The sequence below is a fragment of the Notothenia rossii genome (genome assembly GCF_949606895.1).
Source record: "Notothenia rossii genome assembly, chromosome: 7".
NCBI classification, from domain to species: domain Eukaryota; kingdom Metazoa; phylum Chordata; class Actinopteri; order Perciformes; family Nototheniidae; genus Notothenia; species Notothenia rossii.
The window spans coordinates 84,452,910-84,476,592 of NC_136905.1; the positions used below are offsets into that span (position 1 = coordinate 84,452,910).

The 23,683-nt window shown below is 42.6% G+C and overlaps 3 protein-coding genes across 5 annotated transcripts in view; 2 read left to right on the plus strand and 1 right to left on the minus strand.

The window, feature by feature from the left end:
• Positions 1 to 640, plus strand: part of LOC307047111 (uncharacterized protein) — a 61,773-nt gene extending 61,133 nt beyond the window's left edge. For both annotated transcript variants that reach the window (XM_079693858.1, XM_079693859.1), the window contains exon 19: positions 290 to 640. In XM_079693858.1, coding sequence (XP_079549984.1) covers positions 290 to 600 — 311 coding nt within the window. In that variant the 3' untranslated portion in view covers positions 601 to 640. The remainder of the gene's footprint in view (positions 1 to 289) is intronic.
• Positions 641 to 4,499: 3,859 nt separating this feature from the next.
• Positions 4,500 to 15,049, minus strand: LOC307047688 (uncharacterized protein). The gene is made up of 5 exons (XM_079694804.1): positions 14,575 to 15,049; positions 13,492 to 13,837; positions 12,733 to 12,936; positions 11,005 to 11,215; positions 4,500 to 8,936 (listed from the first exon to the last, which is right to left on the minus strand). The coding sequence occupies exons 1-5, from the start codon at positions 14,932 to 14,934 to the stop codon at positions 8,684 to 8,686; spliced, it is 1,374 nt and encodes a 457-aa protein (XP_079550930.1). The 5' UTR covers positions 14,935 to 15,049; the 3' UTR covers positions 4,500 to 8,683.
• A 1,588-nt stretch (positions 15,050 to 16,637) lies between these two features.
• On the plus strand, positions 16,638 to 22,856 carry LOC307047574 (uncharacterized protein). 2 transcript variants are annotated; one of them, XM_079694564.1, is made up of 3 exons: positions 16,638 to 16,767; positions 21,769 to 22,354; positions 22,474 to 22,856. In XM_079694564.1, the coding sequence occupies exons 2-3, from the start codon at positions 21,779 to 21,781 to the stop codon at positions 22,804 to 22,806; spliced, it is 909 nt and encodes a 302-aa protein (XP_079550690.1). In that variant the 5' UTR covers positions 16,638 to 16,767; positions 21,769 to 21,778; the 3' UTR covers positions 22,807 to 22,856. The 2 variants fall into 2 exon arrangements, with proteins under 2 accessions (XP_079550690.1, XP_079550689.1); XM_079694563.1 differs by lacking the exon at positions 16,638 to 16,767 and having other exon boundaries at positions 21,313 to 22,354.
• Positions 22,857 to 23,683: the final 827 nt, after the last annotated feature.

Below are 23,683 nucleotides of genomic sequence, written 5' to 3' on the forward strand. Positions count from 1 at the left end.
CTAATAATTATAATCTGGTTCATATTCCTCAGATTACATGTCAACCATTGACCTGATGGCATGTGTGCAAACTGATATTAGGATGTCGCCCAGTAAAGGATAACAAGTGTGTTCTTAACTTTGTTGCATATATTCATGCACTCTGTTCATTATTTAATAGATACTTGCATCCTTTCCCTTTTTTGTAACAAGTGTATTTATTATTTTAACCATATGAATAAGAATTACAGAGAATCACATGTTGGCAATGACAGTGTTATGTCCTCTTGTTCTGTCATCTCCTCCAAAGCCAGAAGTCTGATGACCACCACGTTTTTCCGTAAAGACTCCGGACACTCGGTTTCCGTGCTGGATTTCCCCGGGAGCGTTTTGTTTATCCACCAGGACTCCCTGCTGGGGGAGGGCTTGCCCAAAAGGAGGAAGGAGAGCAGAGGGGGGGGGCAGCTCTTCTCCACCCTAATATCTAAATGCAGGGAGAAAATGGCCGCCTCGGAGAAATGTAGGAAGGCCGGAGTGAAAGTGGAGCACGGAGAATACGGAAAGAAACAGGAAGTCAGTCTGAAGTCTGCCGAACCAATGACTCTACTGATGGAGTTCTGAGGGGGTAGAAACAAACACTGTGTAAATAAAGGATTGAATCCTAGACTGTATACGGCCCGGAGGCCGGAGGTTCCCCACCCCTGCCTTAAACAAACGTTTTAAACTTGTTTTCTTTCCTTTATCTTTATATTACATCCACACGGCAGCGTGAGTTGAAGCTTGCCGGCGGGCGTGTCTGAACCTCGACCAACAACCAATCACATGAATCTCCCGCCCCGGACACACAAGCTCGTGGTTTGATTGGCTAGAGCTTGTACTGGCATATGATTTGATTGGCTGACGCTTCCGTCGAAGCTTGAAAAGTTGAACCTTTCTCAACTTTCGAAGCGAGCAAAGGAACCACAATGCAGTTCGGCAAAGCGTGACGTCACCCCATTCAAAGTCAATGGAAAGCGTCTCCGTTGAAGCTTCAACGCGCGCCGCCGTGTGGACGGGCCGTACAGTTGAAGAGTTGCTTGGCCGCCGATGGTTTAGATCAGGGGGGTCAAACTCAAACACACAGTGGGCCAACATTAAAATGTGTACTAGTCGAGGGCCGGGTTGGTTCAATGTTTATTGCAGAACTTATTGAAATGAACTTATTGCACATATTAAACCAGGAACTAACAAAGCTTCAATGATTTCCTATAAAAACAACATTAAACATTAAATAATCAGTTGATTCATTTCTTATGGCTCTATCTGCAGCTTCTCCAGAGTCAGTTCTTATGAGTACATTTTCCCACAGGCCAACAACAGCTTCAACAAAACTATTTCCCTCAAAGAGAAACCAAACATGCCCTGTTGTCGTGAGAGAGAAAGTGCAGAAGGAAACATCCATTAAACTCAGCGTGCTGCTCTGTGATGCTAGCTCAGATACTTGGCATCTCATCTTGGGTGCAAGGTCATCAATGTTTGGGCTCAGGCTCTGAGCTGAGGAGACCCTCAGGATGGAGTGAAGGTGTGCGTGCAATATACCGGAGGACCAGATCTAAGATTAGAAATTATCCTGCGGGCCGAAATTAAATCCACCACGGGCCTGATTTGGCCCCCGGGCCTTGAGTTTGACACATGTGCTTTAGATGATGTTATGCGATGCGTTTGCTCAAAATAAAACAAACTTTTACACATGCAACAAAGAAAAGAGGTCTTTACAATATTCAAAACAAATAACTTATGTACGTCCAAACTTTTGCAGCTGAAAATTGTGTTTCATCCAGTGCAGATTTTGAATTCTCATCCATGACCGCCTTTCAAAAATACTCATGTTAACAGCCTTTGTGTTCTCATTAATGCCTCCAAAATATGGTCAGAAACACTGAGGCCGTTCTTTCTTTGGATATTGTTGTTATTGTGTCAAATAAGAAATATCCTGCATACTGTAGTGCCGAGGACATGGAGTCGGTGCAATGGGGATGTGTCCGTGCGGGAACAATAGCCGCAACTGTAGTTCCCAGTTTGAATTATGAACCAGTAGTTAAATACGTGGTCACCACACAAGCCCCCCCAGAATTCAAACAGGGCAAAAATAAATCCTCTTGTCCGTGGAGGAAGCACCACAGGGGCCGACGAGGGTGTGGTCGCAGGTGAGGATCGGGCCACGGAGCGGGGCCGCAGGAGCGGGTAGGGGTCCTAACGAGGGCACCCCCACCGGGGGCGGGCCGCAGCAGGAGCTGAGGCGTCCCTGGAAAGCAGGAGAGCAACCCGGCCGCAGGCAGACGTGCCACGGCGGCGGGCATGAAGTCCTCAGCAGGCGCTGAGGCGTCCCCGGAAAGCAGGAGAGCAACCCGGCCGCAGGCAGACGTGCCGCGGCGGCGGGCAAGAAGTCCTCAGCAGGCGCTGAGGCGTCCCCGGGAAACAGGAGAGCAACCCGGCCGCAGGCAGACGTGCCGCGGTGGCGGGCATGAAATCCTCGGGAAGCAGGAGAGGCCAGACAGGGTCCCGGAGCGTGCCACCCATGGGCCGATGGAGCATGGGCGACGTCCGGAACTATCGAGGCGAGACGGGGTCCAGAAGTGCACCACCCAGGCATCGATGAAAACGTGAGTGGCGTCTGGAACCGCCGTCGATGTGGTGAAAAAGGTGAGTGTCCACATGAGGTCAACCGGCTGGTCGAACCTCCTCTCCGGCACCAGAAAACTCAAAAGGGCCGATAGCCGTTAGCAATAGCCGTTAGCATTAGCCGTTAGCAAAAGCCGTTAGCAATAGCCGTTGGTAATAGCCGTTGGTAGCCCAACGTGGTCAGCAGCCGGGATGTGCAGCCGCACGCCCCGAAGAACAAACCCACGAGGTAGCAATGGGGTTGCTGGTCGACCCAGCAGGTGGTGCATCGTCCCCCCGTTGTATAGAAAGCCGATGCGGGAACGGTGAGCAACGTCCCCAGCCTTCTGCGGAGCACGCACTGAGCCTCAGTCCGCGTGCCGGTGGCAGCCACGGACGTCTCCGATCAAACCCCGGCATTTCGAGAAAGGAACTCGAGTTCCTTTTTGCCGTGTTCGGCTCCGTCCAGGAAACTTCCCAAGACGTATCGGGGTCACCAGTGTAGTGCCGAGGGCATGGAGTCGGAGGCGGTGCAATGGGGATGTGAAAGGGTACTTTAATAGAGAGCCGAATAAGACATGTTGTCGGATCGCAGCCCGGGTCGACAAGAGGAAGAGCCAAGAGGGCACACACAATATATAGGCAACACATAAAATGTCCGTGCGGGAACAATAGCCGCAACTGTAGTTCCCAGTTTGAATTATGAACCAGAAGTTAAATACGTGGTCACCACAATACTCTCATTGTTTAGAGTCCATCATTTGTTTATACTGTAGGCTATAGTTGAGATTAAAATACAAAGATATTAAATCAGGAGAGACTTCAAATTAGTTTGGTGCGATAAACACATTTATTGCCGTCTATTCAAGAGCAGATTTGAACGTTTGCCAGATGCGATGTGATTGGCTCGTGGGAGATGAGACGCGTCTGATTGGTTTAGCTTGGGGTGTGACGCGCCGCTTCATTAAATAATCGTTGTTTTTAAATGTGGACGTTTCTTTCACTGATAAGAACATTAGTTTTATGTTTTAGGAGCTGCAATACCTCTAAGAATTTATAAATCATTTGAACTTTCGTCAAACATAATTGTATATCACACACAAATACAATCATGTTATTGATCCCTTTTTATGAATTCAGCAGCAAAATCACGTTTAATTACTAGATCTATATTAACATTGCATTTTTGCCTACAGCAGGTTGACTTTATAGTTAACATTACTTTTGTTGTATATATCATTATGTGTTTATTATTTATTCTGGCATTAAATTAGTTTATATTCGTAGAATGAACATTTAGTTAACTCTAGGTCTGCCTATTTAATATATGCGTTTTCCTTATATATAGGTAAGAAGTATATTCAAATGTTTTTTTTACATTTTGCTTTAGTTAATGGTTTAAATATTTTAACCGATTCTCTAAATGTTTTGTTTTATTTGAGGTTAAGGTGGAAGTGCTGTGTTACAACTTTAAAAGGGTCGGATTGGTGTTACGATACGTCCACACGGCAGACGCTTCTCCTTCACTTTGAATGGGGTGACGTCACGCTTTGCCAAACTGCATTGTGGTTCCGTCTCGTCGCTTTGCCTCCGTTTCTCGCTTCGAAAGTTGAGACATTTTCAACTTTTCAAGCGTCAACGGAAGCGCCAGCCAATCAAATCATATGCCAGTACAAGCCTAGCCAATCAAAACGCGTGCTTGTGTGTCCGGGGGCGGGAGATTCATGTGATTGGTTGTTGGTCGCGCTCCAGACGTGCCTACTGGCAAGCTTCCGTGTGGAAGTACCGTTAGTCTCTTTCATTACAAACGTCTACATTATTATAAATAAATCCTACGGGGAGGAAAAAGATAAATGAAAGAAGGACAAATAAAACAAATGCCAAATGAAATTCAGGATCATTTTATTATGAATAAAACACCATTGACCTTCATGTGATTCAGCGAACAGACGATAATCCAGCTTCACTTTCTGAACGTGAGGACCATGAAAACAAGAAGGAAGTTTTCCAGCTAAGTTTCTTTTGCATTTTCATAACTGCTGCTAACCTCAATCAATTAATAACAAAGGAACTGCTAAAACAACTATGGACAATAACAGATATTACACCAATGAAAAAAAAACATCAGTGCGGTGAGTACTTTTCAGATTGACACTGAAATAAAGGGAAAGACAGGGATTTGAATAATAATTGTAAAAAACAAAACACTTCCTTTTGAGCTACTGCTCTCTTGTGATTGGTCAACCACTTAAAGATGTCCCGCCCCTTAGCCTATCATGTGTCAGAGCGCTAGCCAATAGGAGCGCGAGTATTACATCGTGATGTCATATGTTCAGGAACTTTGGGATTTGAGCCTTTGCAGACCATCCTCTATGGCAGGGATCACCAACTCCATTTGTCCAAGGGCCAAAATGTATTCAATAGACACGGGCCTGCGATTTTTATATAGCCCAGAATTTTGAAGTTGTTGACTGAATACATGCTCTGAAAGTAATCAGAATACAGTTACGTGTCTTAAAAAAGTAACATAATCAGATTACTTTTAGAATACTTTATTTTTCCATAACAGATGGGTATGTTTTGGTGAACAGGGGACACTTATTTTACTGTTTTAATGGCTTATCAAGAACTCAAACACAACATCTTGGTGTCATTCTGGACAGCTCTCTCATCTGCACCCCACATGAAAAACATCTCCCGGACTGCATTCTTTGCACTGTCTGCTACATAAACGTTATCTTGCACATTTTATCTATCCATCTCCGTTTCTAACTTTCAATATATTTTAAAAGAGATCTCTCTCTCATCTGCGTGCGGGGGAGGGGCCTCACAGACACGCTGCATCTCTCTCTCGCTCACAGACATGCTGCAGCGCTGTGCAGTGTGCACACAGTTCTGCCGGTAATGAATATTACATTTTGTGATGAATCTTTTCCACCAATAATTCCAATAAGTATTCCAAAATGTATTCACTTCAGGTTTACGAAAGTAACTGTAATCAGATTACTCGTTTTTCAAATGTAATGCCAGCTGAATAGTTAGCCTAGTTGATTTTTGTATTCTGATTACGTAACGCCGTTACATGTATTCCGTTATAACCCAACCCTGCTTCTAGGCTACTGTCCCGCAGCTCCTGCCTATCTGTTGGACTCTGTCGCAGCGGGGCTGCTGCTGTGGAGCGGAGCGCATTAACCAGACTCTTCACAACGAAGGATCACTTCTTCTTCAAGGCAGGGAAGGTTTTGCAGTACGCAGTCTACTGTCCCGCAGCTGCTGCCTCTCTGTTGGACTCCGGTACTGCACCTTACTCACGAGACGTTGTAAAAAAATAAAAATAAATGGGTGGGGGGCGAACGCAGTAACCATTCCGCCAACGCACTGTCACCCCCGTCGTGCTGGCCGGATGAGAATGTCTGGCGGGCCGGATGTTGCCCGCGGGCCGCCAGTTGGTGGTCACTGCGGCATACCATCCAACCTCCTCAATAAACTCCAACATATCCAGAACTCTGCTGCCCGCCTCCTCAACCACACCCGAGACCACATCACTCCAGTCCTACAGAACCTCCACTGGCTCCCCGTCCGTCAAAGTATCCACTTCAAAGTCCTCCTGATTACTCACAAAGCCCTCAACAACCAGGCCCCCCCCTACCTCACAGACCTGCTGCACCACCACACCCCTTCCCGCTGCCTCCGCTCATCAGAAGCCAACCTCCTATCCATCCCCACCCGCACCAATCACCGGACCTGGGGGGACAGAGCCTTCTCCGTCGCTGCCCCCTCCCTCTGGAACTCACTCCTACAACCCATCAGAGACTGCACCGACCTCACCACCTTCAAAACACTCACCTCTTCAATCTGGCTTTTCATGTGTGATTGTTTTTGTATTATTTGACTTTAACTTTAACCATATTTATTTGTTGTTCTTCTCTTTTCTTTTCTCTTCACTATTATCTGTAAAGCGTCTTTGAACATTTTGAAAAAAAGGTTGATGATATTCGCTCTTCTTTTTCTGACTCACCTTTACTCACCGCTGGGTCACCAGACCCTCCCTTCACCCACACACTGACCTCCTTCACCTCTGGGTCACCAGACCCTCCCTTCACCCACACACTGACCTCCTTCTCCCCTCTCTCTCCACCTGTCCTCTGGACCCTATCCCCTCAAACCTCCTTCAGACTATCGCTCCTGATATTCTACCATTTCTCACCCATTTCATCAACACTTCTCTAACTTCTGGTCACTTTCCAAACAGTCTCAAGGAGGCAAGAGTAAACCCTCTCCTAAAGAAACCCACTCTCAACCCGTCTGATGTTATAAACTACAGACCCGTCTCTCTCCTCCCGTTCCTGTCTAAAACACTTGAACTGTCTATAAACAACTCTCCTCTTATCTCAATCAGAACAACCTTCTGGATCCGCACCAGTCTGGTTTCAAGGCAGGTCACTCAACAGAAACTGCTCTCCTTGCTGTCTCTGAGGAACTGCACACTGCTAAAGCAGCCTCCCTCTCCTCTGTCATCATCCTTCTGGACCTGTCTGCTGCATTCGACACGGTGAACCATCGGATCCTCCTTCGCACTGTCCAAGAACTTGGAGTTTCAGGCACTGCACTTTCCCTCCTCACCTCATACCTCAACGACCGCACCTACAGGGTTACTTGGAGAGGGTCCGAGTCCGACCCTTGTCAATTAACTACAGGGGTCCCTCAGGGCTCGGTTCTTGGTCCCCTCCTCTTCTCCCTGTACACAAACTCGCTCGGGTCTGTCATTAGCCCGCATGGTTTTTCATACCACTGCTACGCTGACGACACCCAACTAATTCTGTCCTTTCCCCGCTCAGAGACCCAGGTCGTCGCACGCATCTCTGCTTGCCTAGCAGACATCTCTCAGTGGATGTCTGCTCATCACCTCAAGCTCAACCTTGACAAGACTGAACTGCTCTTCCTTCCGGGAAAAGATTGTCCCACTCTTGACCTAACAATCAACATCGGCACCTCTGTTGTTTCCCCGACTCAGACTGCAAGGAATCTGGGTGTGGTCCTAGATAACAAACTGTCCTTCACTGCAAACATCGCTGCTACAACCCGCTGCTGCAGATACACGCTTTACAACATCAGGAGGATACGTCCCCAGCTGACCCAGACATCAGCGCAGATTCTGGTCCAGGCTCTCGTCATCTCACGCCTAGACTACTGCAACTCCCTCCTGGCTGGTCTACCTGCATGTGCCATCCGACCTCTGCAGCTCATCCAGAATGCAACGGCTCGTCTGGTCTTCAACCTTCCCAAATTCTCCCACACCACGCCGCTCCTCCGCTCCCTTCACTGGCTTCCAGTAACTGCTAGAATCCACTTCAAGACTCTGGTGCTTGCGTACCATGCTGTGAATGGATCTGGCCCTTCCTACATCCAGGACATGGTTAAACCGTACACCCCAGCACGTGCACTCCGCTCTGCATCAGCCAAACAGCTCGCTGCACCCGCACTGCGAGGGGGACCCAAGTTCCCGTCAGCAAAAACACGTGGGTTTGCTATCCTGGCTCCAAAATGGTGGAATGAGCTCCCCATTGAAATCAGGACAGCAGAAAGCTTACACATCTTCCGACGCAAACTGAAAACTCATCTCTTTAGACTCCACTTCGAGCGATAGAATTACTAACAAAGCACTTATATACTAATAAAGGGCTGGCTTTCTAAATGCCAGTTGAGGAGCACTTGAAATGTTTGGCTCTATGAAACCTGATGAACTGATATGATTCTGTTTTCTTAAAGGTTGTATCTTCCTGGTCGAATGCACTTATTGTAAGTCGCTTTGGATAAAAGCGTCAGCTAAATGCAATGTAATGTAATGTAATGTAATGAACACCTGTAAAAGCGCTAACAAATTAAATCTATTACTATTTATTAACATGAACACAAATATATATAACTCACTACAGGAGAGGGGAACAAAGTATGATAGGGACTCTTTAAAAGTATGTTTGCAGTACAAATCCGGCAAATAAGGACATTTATTTAAAAAATAAATAAATGCAGTCTTCTTTCCTCTCAGAGAGGAAACCCCCCCTCAGTCTCCCTCCCACACACAGTCACACTCCCTCAGAGGGTTCCTCCGCCTCATGGTGGTGATGACGGTGATGCGGTTCTCCGACAGCTCTCTCAGCTGGTTGATGTGCTCCTGGACGCAGGGGCTGGGCCAGGGGTGTCCGTTCAGATAGTCCCTCAGGATGAAGGACCTCTCCACCAGGAGCTCCAGCCGCACCAGGTGCCGCAGGCGATGGAGGCTCAGGAGGTCTTTCTCCGGCTCTCTGCGGAAAAACCTGAGAAACAGAGAGAGGACGGGCGAGTTTTTTAATGCATTGTTGGGAAAATCCTGAATGTCCTCTTCCAATCTGAGAGCAACATGATAACAAAGGTATCCCAACTGTAGCTGTGAACATGACAGGATGTGTGATTACCTAGAAGAGCATCAGGACTGTTTGAGGCATATGATAGCTAGCCTTTACGTGGTTGTCGTTTAAACAGAATTAATATGTTTCTAAGGCTAATACTAGTTTGTCGTTACATCATTGAAATGTGTCCCGGAATGATAGTCTGAGAGTACCAAGCGCCACGACAGCGAGACACTGTATAGCTCCATTAGAAGTTGAAGTTCTGGTTAAAGTTTATAAAAGACTCAAGAATACTTCCCTCTTTTCAGAGCATGCAGCCAACAAGTTTGCACTATAATTCCCTCGAAGACACGGGAGAATTAGAGACAAATAACCCCGTTAAGAGAGAGCCGATACCTGCCCAAACAATCCCAGTCCTAAGTGTTTACCTATTGTTAGGAGAAGGATCTATATTCTGCATGACCAGACACAACAAGCAAAGCACTACAACTCCTGTCCCTATCGGAGCATATCTGAGAAAAGAGAGTAGGGCTGAACGATTTTAAATCGAAATCGCGATTTGAAATGATGCGATTATCAAATCGCAAAGCCTGCAATTTTTTTTTTTGTTCTTCTTGTGTGTCAGTCAGTCACACCAATCAGAAGTGCTATGTTCTCCACATGTACCAGCCATTGTTAACCAATCAGAAGTGGCCCATGATAGAAGGTGATAGACAGATTGATCCAATCACCTGCCAAGTATCTTTGAAAGTGCCTGCCCTTTGAGATGGTTTGGTGAACCATCTGAGTCAGGTTAGTAATGCTCCATCACATATTTCTATTACAGGGTGAGTCTTAAAGTGGACCTATCATGCTATATTTGAAAATTATATTGTAGGGCCATACCTATATAAACATTTCTGTGAAGTTTTTTTTTCAAAATACCAAACAGATCCCCCATTGTAGCCATGCCTCATACTGCTCAAACCCCTCTTTTGCAGCTCTGTTAGAGAAACGCGGATTTTGGGTCCTTAGCTAGAAAAAAAAGAAAGAAGAGGAGGCGGAGCTAATGCCCGATCAGAATTCTCAAGTTAAATTCTGCTGTGATAAAACGCCATCCTGTTCTAAACCACATCAAACATTATTTCTGAAACAGTCTGGAGCTCAAATGCTTTTTCTCTTGCGGGTTTATCACAAGGTGAGTTCCTTTTTTATTTCCTGCTTTTTAAAACACATGTTCTACTGTACAGGTTAGCTCTGAGCGTTAGCGAGGCTTGCTAATGTAAACAAAGACGAGATTACGCCCAAAACACGTCAGGCATTGTTTCTGATAGCAACTCTCTGTGGGTCTGCTGCCGATTTGATGTCAGATCGGATGGACACGTCACAGCGGATGGAAATCTGGATCAGCTCCGTTGCTCCCCCGTTTTTAGAGATTTAGGTACGGAGGAAAAGAGAGTTCATTTCCTGACGCTGCGTGAGTTCCCTGACACACCGGGGACACATGTTGATGTATAAAAGCAACCCAACGGAAGTTTCATGTAAGTTTAGTTCTTTCACTCGTAGCTCGGGCTGCGGGGGTGCTAGAGACGGGAGCACGTCGATGCGACCTTTCTAGCGGGAGCTATGGCCGCATTTTACAATAAACCTCCGTTGGGTCGCTTAAAAACAAATATCACAAATCGAATCACAATATTTGTCAGAAAAATCGCAATTTGATTTTTTTCCAAAATCGTGCAGACCTGAAAGAGAGAGACACGTAACCGATATGATGGACTACCAGATGTCCCTGCAGAACATCCTGTGCCAACAGGCAGGAATAAGGACAGACGTGTATTCAACGGGGACAATGCACACTAATAAACCCTGCTGTAAATGCACCAGAGTTGGCCAAGAAGCACATTTGATTTCCTCTGTAGTCCCTAGACTAGATGTTTTCAAATCACCCCAAAAACGAATGCTGTCCTCACTGGTCAGATCGTTCCCAGTGGTAAAAGCTGAATCTTGTTTTTCTCACCGTATCCTGAGCGTTTTGAGCTGAGGGAACAGCATGGGGATCCGTCTGCAGAGACTCCCGCTGGATCGGTTCTGCTCGATGTCCAGATGCTCCAGAGCCGGGACTTTGGGAGCGATGGAGTCCATGTCCTTCAGAGTTATAGCCACTCTGAGCGTGAGGCGGGACACACTGGAGGGGATGGTGGTGGTGTAGGCGGCTAGAGAGTTTCCCCCTGAGAGGAGAGAGAACACAGAGGAAGAGACACGTTAAACATCTGGCCAGAGATGGCAAAAGTACACACATCCTTTACTCAAGTAGAAGTACACACATCCTTTACTCAAGTAGAAGTACACACATCCTTTACTCAAGTAGAAGTACAGATACTATGTTCAAAAATACTCTGGTGAAAGTAGAAGTACTGACTAAACTTCTTTACTCAAGTCAAAGTAAAGAGGCTTTGAAATGTACTTCAGTAAAAAGTACCCATAACTAGCAGCTGTTTTAAAGAGTACCTGACCTCCCTTTATATTAATAGAACAATAATGTCATTGTTAGCTAATGAATGTTTCCATGGTGACCAACGGCAACATGACAACGTTTCCATTGGTCCCTCTTCTTTAGAGAAGACCAGGAAATGATGGATACACGGATCGTGTTCAAATCAATAGGCACGCAATGACTCTAAATAATAATGATCACGCCACCAAACACACATTCAGACTAAAGGAACCAGCCTGTTTGGAAAATGTGAGAAGTAGAAAGTACAGGTATTTGAGTTCAACATGTAAGAAGTAGAAAGTACAGGTATTTGTGTTCAACATGTGAGAAGTAGAAAGTACAGGTATTTGTGTTCAACATGTAAGAAGTAGAAAGTACAGGTATTAGAGTTCAACATGTAAGAAGTAGAAAGTACAGGTATTTGAGTTCAACATGTGAGAAGTAGAAAGTACAGGTGTTTGTGTTCAACATGTAAGAAGTAGAAAGTACAGGTATTTGAGTTCAACATGTTAGAAGTAGAAAGTACAGGTATTTGTGTTCAACATGTAAGAAGTAGAAAGTACAGGTATTAGAGTTCAACATGTAAGAAGTAGAAAGTACAGGTATTTGAGTTCAACATGTAAGAAGTAGAAAGTACAGGTATTTGAGTTCAACATGTAAGAAGTAGAAAGTACAGGTATTTGAGTTCAACATGTAAGAAGTAGAAAGTACAGGTATTAGAGTTCAACATGTAAGAAGTAGAAAGTACAGGTATTTGAGTTCAACATGTAAGAAGTAGAAAGTACAGGTATTTGAGTTCAACATGTAAGAAGTAGAAAGTACAGGTATTTGTGTTCAACATGTAAGAAGTAGAAAGTACAGGTATTTGAGTTCAACATGTAAGAAGTAGAAAGTACAGGTATTTGAGTTCAACATGTAAGAAGTAGAAAGTACAGGTATTTGTGTTCAACATGTAAGAAGTAGAAAGTACAGGTATTAGAGTTCAACATGTAAGAAGTAGAAAGTACAGGTATTTGAGTTCAACATGTAAGAAGTAGAAAGTACAGGTATTTGAGTTCAACATGTGAGAAGTAGAAAGTACAGGTATTTGTGTTCAACATGTAAGAAGTAGTCAGAAAAATAAGTAGTGGAGTAAAGTACTGATACCAGAAACATGTACTTAAGTACAGTAACAAAGTATTTGTACTCCACTACTTCCCGTTCTTGAGGAAATAACCAAAACTCTCTCAGAACCCTGTGATCTATGCTCACCGACGATGCAGAGGGTCTCCAGCTGCTGCAGGGGCTTCAGCCAGGAGGCCAGGCGGCACTCGATGCCCTCTCTGATGTATCTGTACCGAACAGTGAGAGAGCGCAGAGACGAGAAGCTCTGCAGGGCGTTCTCAGGCAGGATGCATTCTGGGTAATCTACCAGCTCCAGACTAGTGAGCGCCGGACCTCCGTAACTGGGAACACCTTTACAGGAAGAGAGGGGGTTTGAGAGCTTTGAGAACACTTTCATGATCAATCATTATAAAACATATCATATCTATTATTCTGAAATGGACCAATCTGCACAATGAATACTTTTACTGTCTTTCACTATATTTTGATGAGAATACTTTTCTACTTTTACTTGAGGAACATTTTGAATGCAGGACTTTTACTCTAACAGAGTATTCCTACACTCTGGTACTTCTACTTTTACTCAAGATCTGAGTACTTCTACTTTTACTCAAGTACAAGATCTGAGTACTTCTACTTTTACTCAAGTACCAGATCTGAGTACTTCTACTTTTACTCAAGTACAAGACCGGAGTACTTCAACTTTTACTCAAGTACAAGACCTGAGTACTTCTACTTTTACTCCAGTACAAGTTCTGAGAACTTCTAATCTTTTTTGAAAATGATGTTATGGTTTACAAAACGTCATCATCTTTTGTGATTTAAATGGGACTACAGTTGCAGGAGTTCTGCACTAAAAGAGAGAAACTTCAGCAGCTGATAAGAACAGGTGACCTTCTGTCTCACCTGGGCTCTCTGGGTCTGATGGACTCAGGTAGTCGTCAGGTAGAGGTGCAGGTGGTTCCCCTCTCATCCCCCAGGACAGGTGCTTCAGTTTCTTCAGGCTCAGCAGGAGGTTGTGGAAGACCTCGCAGGGCACGGGCCTCACGGTGTCCAGCCCGTAGCCCTCCCCCTGCTGGTGGAACAGCAGGTACTGCAGGTTCACCAGGTGAGACACGGCCTGGATGAAGTGCGCGCAGCAGGGCAGCCTCACGTTGCACACGCTCAGGTGAGTCAGGCGCTCCTGGAGCTTAGAGGTGAGACTGGACCCCAGCATGGGTTCGTCCCAGGTGCCGTTCCTCACCCCGATGTCCTTTAGTGTGGAGAGAGATCACTGGTTAATTCAAAAAGTGAGGAAACATTTAACATAACAGCACAATCACTGAGAGACAACATGCTCAAAGACCCTTTAGTGTGCATTCAATTATGTACTTTTACTCCACGGTATTTAATACCTTTAGTTACTTTAAAGATTTGGATTAATGACTTTTACTTTTGCTACTTTAACTATATTTTGATGATAATACTTTTTTACTTTTACTCAAGTACAAGATCTGAGTACTTCTACTTTTACTCAAGTACAAGACCTTAGTACTTCTACAAGATGTGAGTACTACTACTTTATTAAGTACAAGACATGAGTACTTCTACAAGGTGTGAGTACTTCTACTTTTACTCAAGTACAAGACCTTAGTACTTCTACAAGATGTGAGTGCTACTACTTTTACTCAAATACAAGATCTGAGTACTTCTACTTTTACTCAAATACAAGATCTGAGTACTTCTACAAGATCTGAGTACTACTAATTTATTAAGTAAAAGACATGAGTACTTCTACAAGGTGCGAGTACTTCTACTTTTACTCAAGTACAAGACCTTAGTACTTCTACAAGATGTGAGTACTACTACTTTTACTCAAGTACAAGATCTGAGTACTTCTTCTTGTAATCCAGTACAACATCTGTGTACTTTTATTTAAATACAATATCTGTGTTTTCTCTAATTACCCTGATATAATAAATACACAAATTAATACAATGTTTACCCCACCTTGAGCCCGGGAAAGTGCGCCAGATTCTCCATGTATTTCCCTTTGTATTTCCTCCCTCCGTCCACGAAGACCACCGCGCTGAGCGTCGGGAGGAATTTAACGAGGCGACGCCACTCTTTACGCCGCAAATGACGCACCGCAACACGGGTAAGTTTTCGGTGTCGCAGCATGTCCCAGAAACCGTAGGTATATCGTCTCAGGTCGCACAGCATCACGGTGTGATTCCTCCACAAAGACGGCTGATCGATGAGCACCTTCAGCTGTCTGCACCCGAATCGCACCGTGTGTTTCTCCTCGGTGCTCAGGAAGCTCAAGATGTACACCCAGACTTCCGGAGGCAGCTGCGGGAGACCCTCCATCGTAAGGCGGTTGGAGAAAGAGCCCCTGAATCTCTCTGGACGACTGCATGCATGAAACACCGTGCGGTTTAATGTTGACACTCCGCCCCGATTTGAAGCTGTCGCAGTGTGGTGACGTCGATTGTTTTTATCCTAGAGCAAACTCCGGCCCGGGGGCCAAATGCGGCCAGTGGACCATTTTGAATCGGCCCTCAACAAATTCAAAAAGTATAATGAAATATGGCCCACAGATTAAACTTGTGCTTGTCTTATACTGTACTTCTTCAATATAAATGTACAAATATATTACACAGTAGTACTCATGTGTTAATAAGACCACTTTTCAACAAAATTAATTCAATTAAAGTTGGAAAAATGTTTCTAACATATCTTAGTTGAAAAGAAAAAAGCCCAATGACTGATCTACATAACAAGCTTGAAATACACCCTTCATATTTCAATCTGAAGCTTCTGTTTTAAGGGATGAGCTGCTAACACTCACAAGCATCATTTACCTACATTTGATTGATTTTGCTAACTTATAACTGAACTTATGAGGCGAAAAACCTCTAGTGAGCGGCCCTACCCTTCGTTTATATTTTTCTGTATGTGGCCCTCATGAAAAAAGTTTGGACACTCTTAGACCTAGAGCATACTGATATTTATACAACAAAACAATTATGATTTGAGTCAAAATTAAGTAAATATCATGATTTCATGTTATAATAAATAACTTCTGGGTTATCTGTCGCCACTTTAATAGCGGGTGTAGCTGGCTCCTGCACATTAACTTTTTTATTTCTCAAAATAACAAACATTAATCCTAGGGGTTAGGGTTTGTCTGAAAAAAACAAAAGAAGTGGCGACAGATAACCCACAAGTACCAATAAGCTTAATATGAAACGAAATGATTTCACAGCCGTTTTTTCTAGGAAGAATATCCATGTGCACTCTTTTTAGTTAAGGACTTTATATTTATATTAAATTATAACTACATTTCACAACACTGAATTGTCATTTAAACACTTGTCTAGTAAAACCTGCCTTTTTAATAATCATGATTCTATTTATTTTATATGATGTACCGTGAGCTTGTGTTGATGCTATGAAAACACTATTCAGTCAAATGAATAAAGTTGGGAGATACATTTGATTTAAATGCATGGACGCATACAAATCTGATGGTTTGAATAAAGGCTATTCATGTGTTTGGACCATTTACCTAAAAAATACATATAAACGTCCATTTACTGTTAGTCAATGGGATAAACATCCTTTTGGACCCAATTACATCATGAGACTGCTAATAATTGCCTTAAGGGGCCCTTTTATGCTCATCTTACATTACATGACACTTGTTAGATGCTTTTATTCAAAGCAAAGCAACATTCAATACTGTGGGCGTCATGTGGTGCAGTGGTTTATGTGTTGGTGTTCGGATCAGGGGGTCACAGGTTCAAACCCCACTGCAGTCAGCATGTCGTTGTGTCCCTGAGACACTTCAGCCCAAAGTGCTCCTTTGGGGATTGTCCACATGTAATGCAATCCCTGCAGTGCCTCTACTGGGACATGTCTCCTTGCTTTAATGTTCAAAAAGCTCTTTATTTTTCTCATACTGCCTGTGCTGCAGCACCTCTTTTCACCCTGGTTGTTTACGTGCCTATATGACAGGCCTCTTGAACCTCACACTTCCTGGGGCCGTGAGCTAAACTAGAAACCACAGAGTCAGACAATTTAGAGCTGTACTCCGCCATTGGCCATCTAAAGCACGACAAAGGAACAGAAAACACCTATTTGCTTCGACCAGAGGCAAGCAAGACTTCAACTTTGAGAGACTACCACAACAAATTAAAGGTGAGAGAAACTAATGTTTGTTTATTGTTATACAGTACCTTGGGAATTTGAAAAGTAATCAGGAAGTGATTTACATCTCTTCGTGAAGGTCCCTTTACTTTGACTTTAGTTTTTTTCTCTTATCTTCCTGTAATTCTTCTTCATGTTGTGCTACTCTGGGCTGCACTCTAGAAAAAACTGAAATGTAAATACTAATATATACTGCAATATCTATTGCAATGTGAAAAATCAAATGAAATTAAAAAGAAATGGCTGAAGAATAAAAGGTCATTGTATCGAAAAAGCTATCTTTCAAAAATGAAACTGTTTGGATAGGCTAACAGCCCGTCTACGCTACAGGCATAAACAAATCTTGAAGCTGGGCGTGTCTGAGGCTTGGCGATTTCTCGCGCCCAAGGCGACCAACAACCAATCAGGAATCTCCCGCCCGCCCCCGGCATACAAAGCAAAAAAAAGCCCTGCTTCTTCAACGAAGTAAACTGGATATAAACTCCCCAAACAGTTGAAAACATACCAGTTTCACCAACTGTCTCTGCCACCATGCCTGGTTCCTCCGGTTTAGGTCCCGGTAGGTGAACAGAGTACAGTCATACAGGACTGGGACCCTTGCCACGGCAATGATTAATTTATCCTCTATTTTATGACAGATGGAAAATAGTCAAGACCTGCGGTATCAGCATACACGCGGTTTGATTGGCTGCGCTTGCACTGGCGGGATTTGCATAAACGGGATTTGATCGGCTGATGCCAAGCATCGAGCCTCAAAAGTTGAACATTGTTCAACTTTTGATGCCGATAGATGCTCGTGATGCTTGCAAAGCCATGCCATGCTCCCCACAATGCAGTTCGGCGAAGATTAAAAATCTTCTACGTCACCCCATTCAAGTGAATGGGCGAAGCGTTGAAAGCATTTTCGATGCCTGTAGTGTAGACGGGCCGTAAGAATAACTTCAGCATACTTTCAGCTACAGAAACCATTCAATTCTCAAACTATTCAGCCTTTTCAGAACATGATGGGAAACTTTCAACTTTTTCAAAATATTTATTTTAATATCCAGCATTTTAAACTCTTTTTTAACATGTAACTTAATGGGAGGAACCTTCAAATCCTCTTTTAGCACATTGCGCCAAATGCTTCTCCTTCCACATACTTTCAGCTAGAGACTTCATTCCAACTTTAAAATGATCACAAGACCTTCAGCTATAAAACTTGTTCTTCAGATTTTTGATATCTTTTATACTTCTTGAGATATTTAACTTAGTGTGGAGCTTGGTAAAGAGGCCTTCTTCAAATGTTAACATTAGTGTGTTGGAGCAGCTCGTTAACTCTGGAGTGCTTTGATCTCAAAACAGAGTGCAGGACAGCTTGCAATTCGCCTTACATTTTTTAATTCCCAAACCCTACACTCTTGGGACATAATGTTATGCTTGAATTGTAGGAAAACCTCTCTTACGTTAATAACGCGTTACTTTGACAGCCCTAGTTTTTACAGAAGAGTTTGTTCATATATCATTCAAACTTTAGATTCTAATATGACTACAAAATGAAACAAGAATTTTGAACCTGGCTTTATCCAAAGTTCAGAATTGTGTTCCTGAAATGTGTAAAAATATGCGCATATTTAATGAGAGTATGTCTCATTTGCATATTTAAACATACTATTTCAGGAAACTTGTAATACAAAAAACAATGGTCTTAATGTTAGTAATTATCGCAGCCATATTGTTTGTGGAACAGTAAAGGGAAAATAGAAAGGAACAAGAACAATGTGCTCATACAAATTTGACTCTGGGATGCTAACCAATTCATTTTTTCAACGCTCTTGATAAGGATCCTTAAAAATAAATTTTAAAAATGTTTTGTTTGTAAACGTAACAAAATATTAATCTGAGTTTTTCTCTAGAATGCAGAGATCAATGCAAGGCAAGTTTATTTATATAGCACTTTTCAACACAAGGCAATTCAAAGTGCTTTACAAAAAATGAAAGATATTAAGAAAATGGCATTTAAAATCAGTCATTAAAAAGAAAAGATAATAAAATAAACATTAAAAGAAAAAATACATGGATAAAAGTTATAAAAGTTACAGTGCAGTTTTAGATGTGAATAGATCAGAGAAAAAAAAAAGAAACATTAACAGAACTACATTATATATATATTATAATATGATAGAAAAGAAAAAACTGTCAAAACTTCCCAAAGTAAAATGTCCTTAAAAGGATGTGACTTCTGAAATCAGGAAATATTTGCTAAATAAATAACTAACATTTTTTGTCAATACATTTTCTGAGAATGCTAATTCTGAGAAATATGATTCTTATGAACAACCTCTGGATTATCACGCTGAAAGCTACTTCCTCGTTTACGAATAATTTGGCCATGATGATGATACCCTGCAGTTAGTCTAATCACCCCAAAATGCTGTTGAATTGTTGTTTGTATTTGGAAACATTACATACCTGTTCCGATCCATTGAACTTCTTCAGCCAAAGGTAAAGATCTTTCCGTACCAATCGTTCTGTGATCGGTTTTATCAGACATTTCTCTAAGGGGTTTCCCTTAATCTGTTAATTATTAACTTCAACCACATACGTTCCAAACCTACCAGGTAAAAAAACCTGCAGGGTCTGAGAGACGTCCTCGGAGTTCATTATTAACTTGCGTGGTGAAGGAAATATTGGTCTGGACTTCACTACATCTATCGTGCAGCTTTACTTACTTAATACACTAAGACTATGTTGAACTAACTTCCTTTTTGAGGGTCCCTATAATCTCTGTTTCAGACAAACACTTAGCCCAGTCCAAACATACAGTTTCATTTTTGAAAGATAGCTTTTCTATACAATTTGACCTTTTATTTTTCATCCATTTATTTTAAATTTCATTAGATTTTTCACATTGTAATAGATGTTGCAGTATATACTAGTATTTATATTTCTTTTTTTTCTAGAGTGAAAAACACGAAGAACAACAAGAAAATGCATTTCCTTCAGAAAATGTGTGTGAATGCTGTAAACTGTGAACATTTGTGGCTGAATTTAGCTGAAAATGCAGAAAAAGCTGAATCTGTTATTAGCTGAATGGTAGCTGCTTTTAGCTACAGAGACCAGCTCAGTGTGTTTCTGAACGGAGAAATGCAGAAAAGTGAAATAATTTGAATCAAATTGTTACAGCTCAAATGCATCGCAATGACTTTGTTGAAAACTTGAAAGTCAAATGTTAAACCGGAAGAGGAGGAAAAATAGTGAAGAAGCTTAATATTTTAAAAAAAAGGTTTAAAAAAAGGTATAAACAACAACATGTATAGCCTCAATGTCCTGAAATAGCTGAATAATGTAATAGTGGAATGGTTTCTGCAGCTGGAAATAGGCTGAAGGAGGTAAATATCAGAATATCAGATGTAAGTAGTAGTGAATGAATTCGTATTAAGAAGAGAAAAGAAAGTAGAAAGGCTTGGGAAAGCAGAAGAATATTTTGACTGCAAACTTTTTGACTAAAACTATACGTCACCAATAATGTATAAAATATGTGGAACGTGTTGAAGTCAGTATGAAGTCTCCATCAGACAGAATAGAATAGGCTGAGACAGTCTTTAAACTCCAGTCTGTTTGTCAGTGTTTGTTTGATTCAGATTCACTTGCGTGTGAGCCCAGAGATCAAAGGTTTCCATGGAGATGTGCTGTGAAAGGAGAGCCTTTCCATTGTTCTGAATGAGAAATAAACCTCTTACATTTCTTTTTTTAAACTTTTTATTTTAGTTTTTTATAAACAAACAGCCAGACATACAGCACAATAGCAGTTGGCAAACAAGTTAGGATGACAACAGTGTGATTCGAGTCCTACAGGATAAAAAACAAAGACAAAACAAAACAAAAAATGGACTGCGACAGGACAAAAATCAACAACAAAAAACAAATTCAAAATCTAAAGGCTCTGAGTCTAAGTCCATTATTAATAACATGATGCAAAAGTAGAGATCAAACAATGTGTATAAATGGAACAAAAATACCAAATATATATATTTTTTTAAATAGCACTTGTTGGTCAGTAATCACATTTTAACACCGCAGGTCCACCACCCTATTGTACAGAGACATCCGGCATGTCCAGCTCCCGTATATACTTGTAGAAGCTGTTCCACATCTTATGGAATTCTCTACAACCTCTTACATTTCTAACTATAGTTTGAAAACGGTAGCTGCTTTCGGTCAAATGTCAACGCGTGCAGCATGTCACGGACCTTGAGCGTCTGAAGTGTGCTTTTTGTGCACTTTTCGGGTCAATAATAAAAAAAATTACAACTCTTTTTTGTTGTTCTTCTTGTGTGTCAGTCATCCACACCAATCAGAAGTGCTGTGCTCCACATGTACCAGTCATTGTTAACCAATCAGAAGTGTCCCATGATAGCAGGTGATAGACAGATTGATCCAATCACCTGCCAAGTATTAAAAAAATGTTTTAAGAGCCTGCCCTTTCCAAATGGCTTCCAATGAAGCTTTCCTAGATGGTTTGGTGAACCATCTGAGTCAGGTTAGTAATGCTCCATCACATGTTTCTATTACAGGGTGAATCTTAAACTGAAGCTTGACTTTAAAGCAACCCAACGGAAATTTCATGTGAGTTTAGTTCTTTCACTCGTAGCTTGGGCTGCGGGGGTGCTAGAGGGTTGATGCGACCTTCCTAGCCGGAGTTATGGCCGCATTTTACAATAAACTTCCATTGGGTCGCTTAAAAACAAATATATCGCAAATCGAATCGCAATATTTGTCAGAAAAATTGCAATTAGATTTGTTCCCAAAATCGTGCAGCCCTAATCGCGACCCACCAGTTGAGAACCACTGATCTAGAGAATTCTAACAGACATTAAGGCTGCCACTTCTGAGTCATTTCCCTCAGCTAGGAACGTTCCCAAACTACATTGACAATTCGAACCGAACCAAAGTCTAAAAAGCAGCACATCAATCAGCAGTATTTAACTTGTTTCTTTGTTTTATTTTTAGTTCATCCAAAATGAGCCAGTCATCAACTGAGGAACCACCTGAGTTGAATACGTGGACCAAAGAGGTCGTCCACCACTGGCTGATGAATGTGGTCAAAGTTCCTCAGAGTTGTGCCGATATTTTTCTGGAGGAGGAAGTGTGTGGAGGAGCTCTCAATGAGAGTAAGAAGTCAGATATATTGGAATTAAAAATACCAAAAGGCCCCGCTGTCAAAATCTCCCGTTATCTAGAGAATCTTAAGGAAGGATCACAACATGAGTCCCAGTTCCCAGCTGAAGTGGAAAACTGGACAAAGGAGGAAGTGGCTCAGTGGTTAGTGGGGCATGTGAAGGGCGATGGCAAAAAGACTGAACGATTTCAAGATGAAGAAGTGTCTGGAGATTGTCTTGTTTGCTTCGAGAAGCAGGATTTCCTGGATCTGGGGCTAAAGAGGGGTCCCACTCTCAAGATCCTGAAGGAGCTCAAGCAACTGAGAATTCAAGAGTCAACGCCACCATGCAGAATAAAATCATTCTTTATGGGCAAAAACAAACAAGCAGGCAAGAATCTGCCAACGGAGAGAAAGACAACTGAAGTAACATTTCAGGTTTGTTTTCCAGTTCATGAGAATGTTGCTGTTGTTTGAGCGGTGTGAGAAATGTCTGCTTCTTCCAGCTTAAACTTTTAGTGCTTTATTTTTCAATTTCTATTCTGTTTTTTCTTCAGAAGCCAGCCCCGTTGATCAAGGATACCCTGGATGGGCTTTCGACAGGCGATTTCAACAATTTTAAATTTCATCTGAACAATCACACAGACCCTGAGTGCGAAGCAATTCCCCTCTGCGAACTGGAAGGTAAAGACACCGGTCACATCGCTACAGTAGTGACCAACCACTACGGACCTGACAAGGCTTTGCACGTCACACGTGATGTTCTCCGAGTGATACATCGGCGTGATCTTGCTGACCAACTGAAAAGCCACACGGGTAAGAATGTTCCTCCCACTCTCTTCACACAGTCCTGTAGGCGTCTTTCGGTTTTCCAACCAGTTGAGATTTAACCACGCCTACTTCCACATTGACGTAGCTCTGCGCGACTCCATCACGGATGTATAACGAAAACGACAACCCCATGTTAAAGGTGGGGTCATTTTGGAGGAACCAGCTCGAGTGCGCTAGAATTTGAAAATACACAACCGGAAACAATCTGCCCCTTCCTTCAGACTTCCTCACAGAGCCCCTCCTCCAACACACACGAACGTGCACATGACCAATGAGGGCACGAGATGAGTTTGTGCACAGATGGAAGGCTGACAGGCAGGTAGGCCATCCAGTTACTTTAGCCGGGCCGGCTCAGATGATTGGTCGTGCTTTTTACAGCGCCACGGCTTCCACAGATGAAATGTTTTTATGGATTTTTTGTCAAAGCACTTCAGATATTCATTGCTATCGGGATGTTAAGAGCATTCCATGGAATATAACAAAAAGTGTATCTCGAGCCGGTTTCTCAAACTTACCTACCCACCTTTAACAACATCAAGTAATATCATGTACTCTAGTTTGGGTAAATGTGCCATTAAAAATATGATCAATTTAGTATTTATTGGACCACAGTTAGTAGTTAAGCACCTCTCTGCACGGTTCCTCTCCCTCACTTCTACTTCCCTTTCGAATCATAAATCTATCGATCATAAATCTATCGATTAGATTTATAATTAGAAAATGATAAAAGTAGGGTAGACATGTGGAGATTATCCGGCTGAACAAACGTGCATTCAACAAACAGGTTCGTTTTCCACAGATCTTATTTTTTACAATATTCCAAAATCCTATGGAGAAATCCGGTTGCTTTTTTGTCGAGGGAACCAGCAGCTTCCTTCAGGGTAAATACGTCATCCCTGCACCGCTCTATTAAAAGATGAGTTAACACGCTGGGTT

Coding starts and splice junctions, on each gene's coding strand:
- LOC307047688 (XM_079694804.1), bottom strand. CDS start 14,934: ATGGAGGGTCTCCCGCAGCTGCCTCCGGAAGTCTGGGTGTACATCTTG. Junction 12,937..13,491: donor ATCAGACCCAGAGAGCCCAG/GTGAGACAGAAG, acceptor CTTCCTGTAAAG/GTGTTCCCAGTTACGGAGGT. Junction 11,216..12,732: donor GGAGACCCTCTGCATCGTCG/GTGAGCATAGAT, acceptor CTCTCCTCTCAG/GGGGAAACTCTCTAGCCGCC.
- LOC307047574 (XM_079694564.1), top strand. CDS start 21,779: ATGAGCCAGTCATCAACTGAGGAACCACCTGAGTTGAATACGTGGACC. Junction 22,355..22,473: donor CAACTGAAGTAACATTTCAG/GTTTGTTTTCCA, acceptor TTTTTTCTTCAG/AAGCCAGCCCCGTTGATCAA.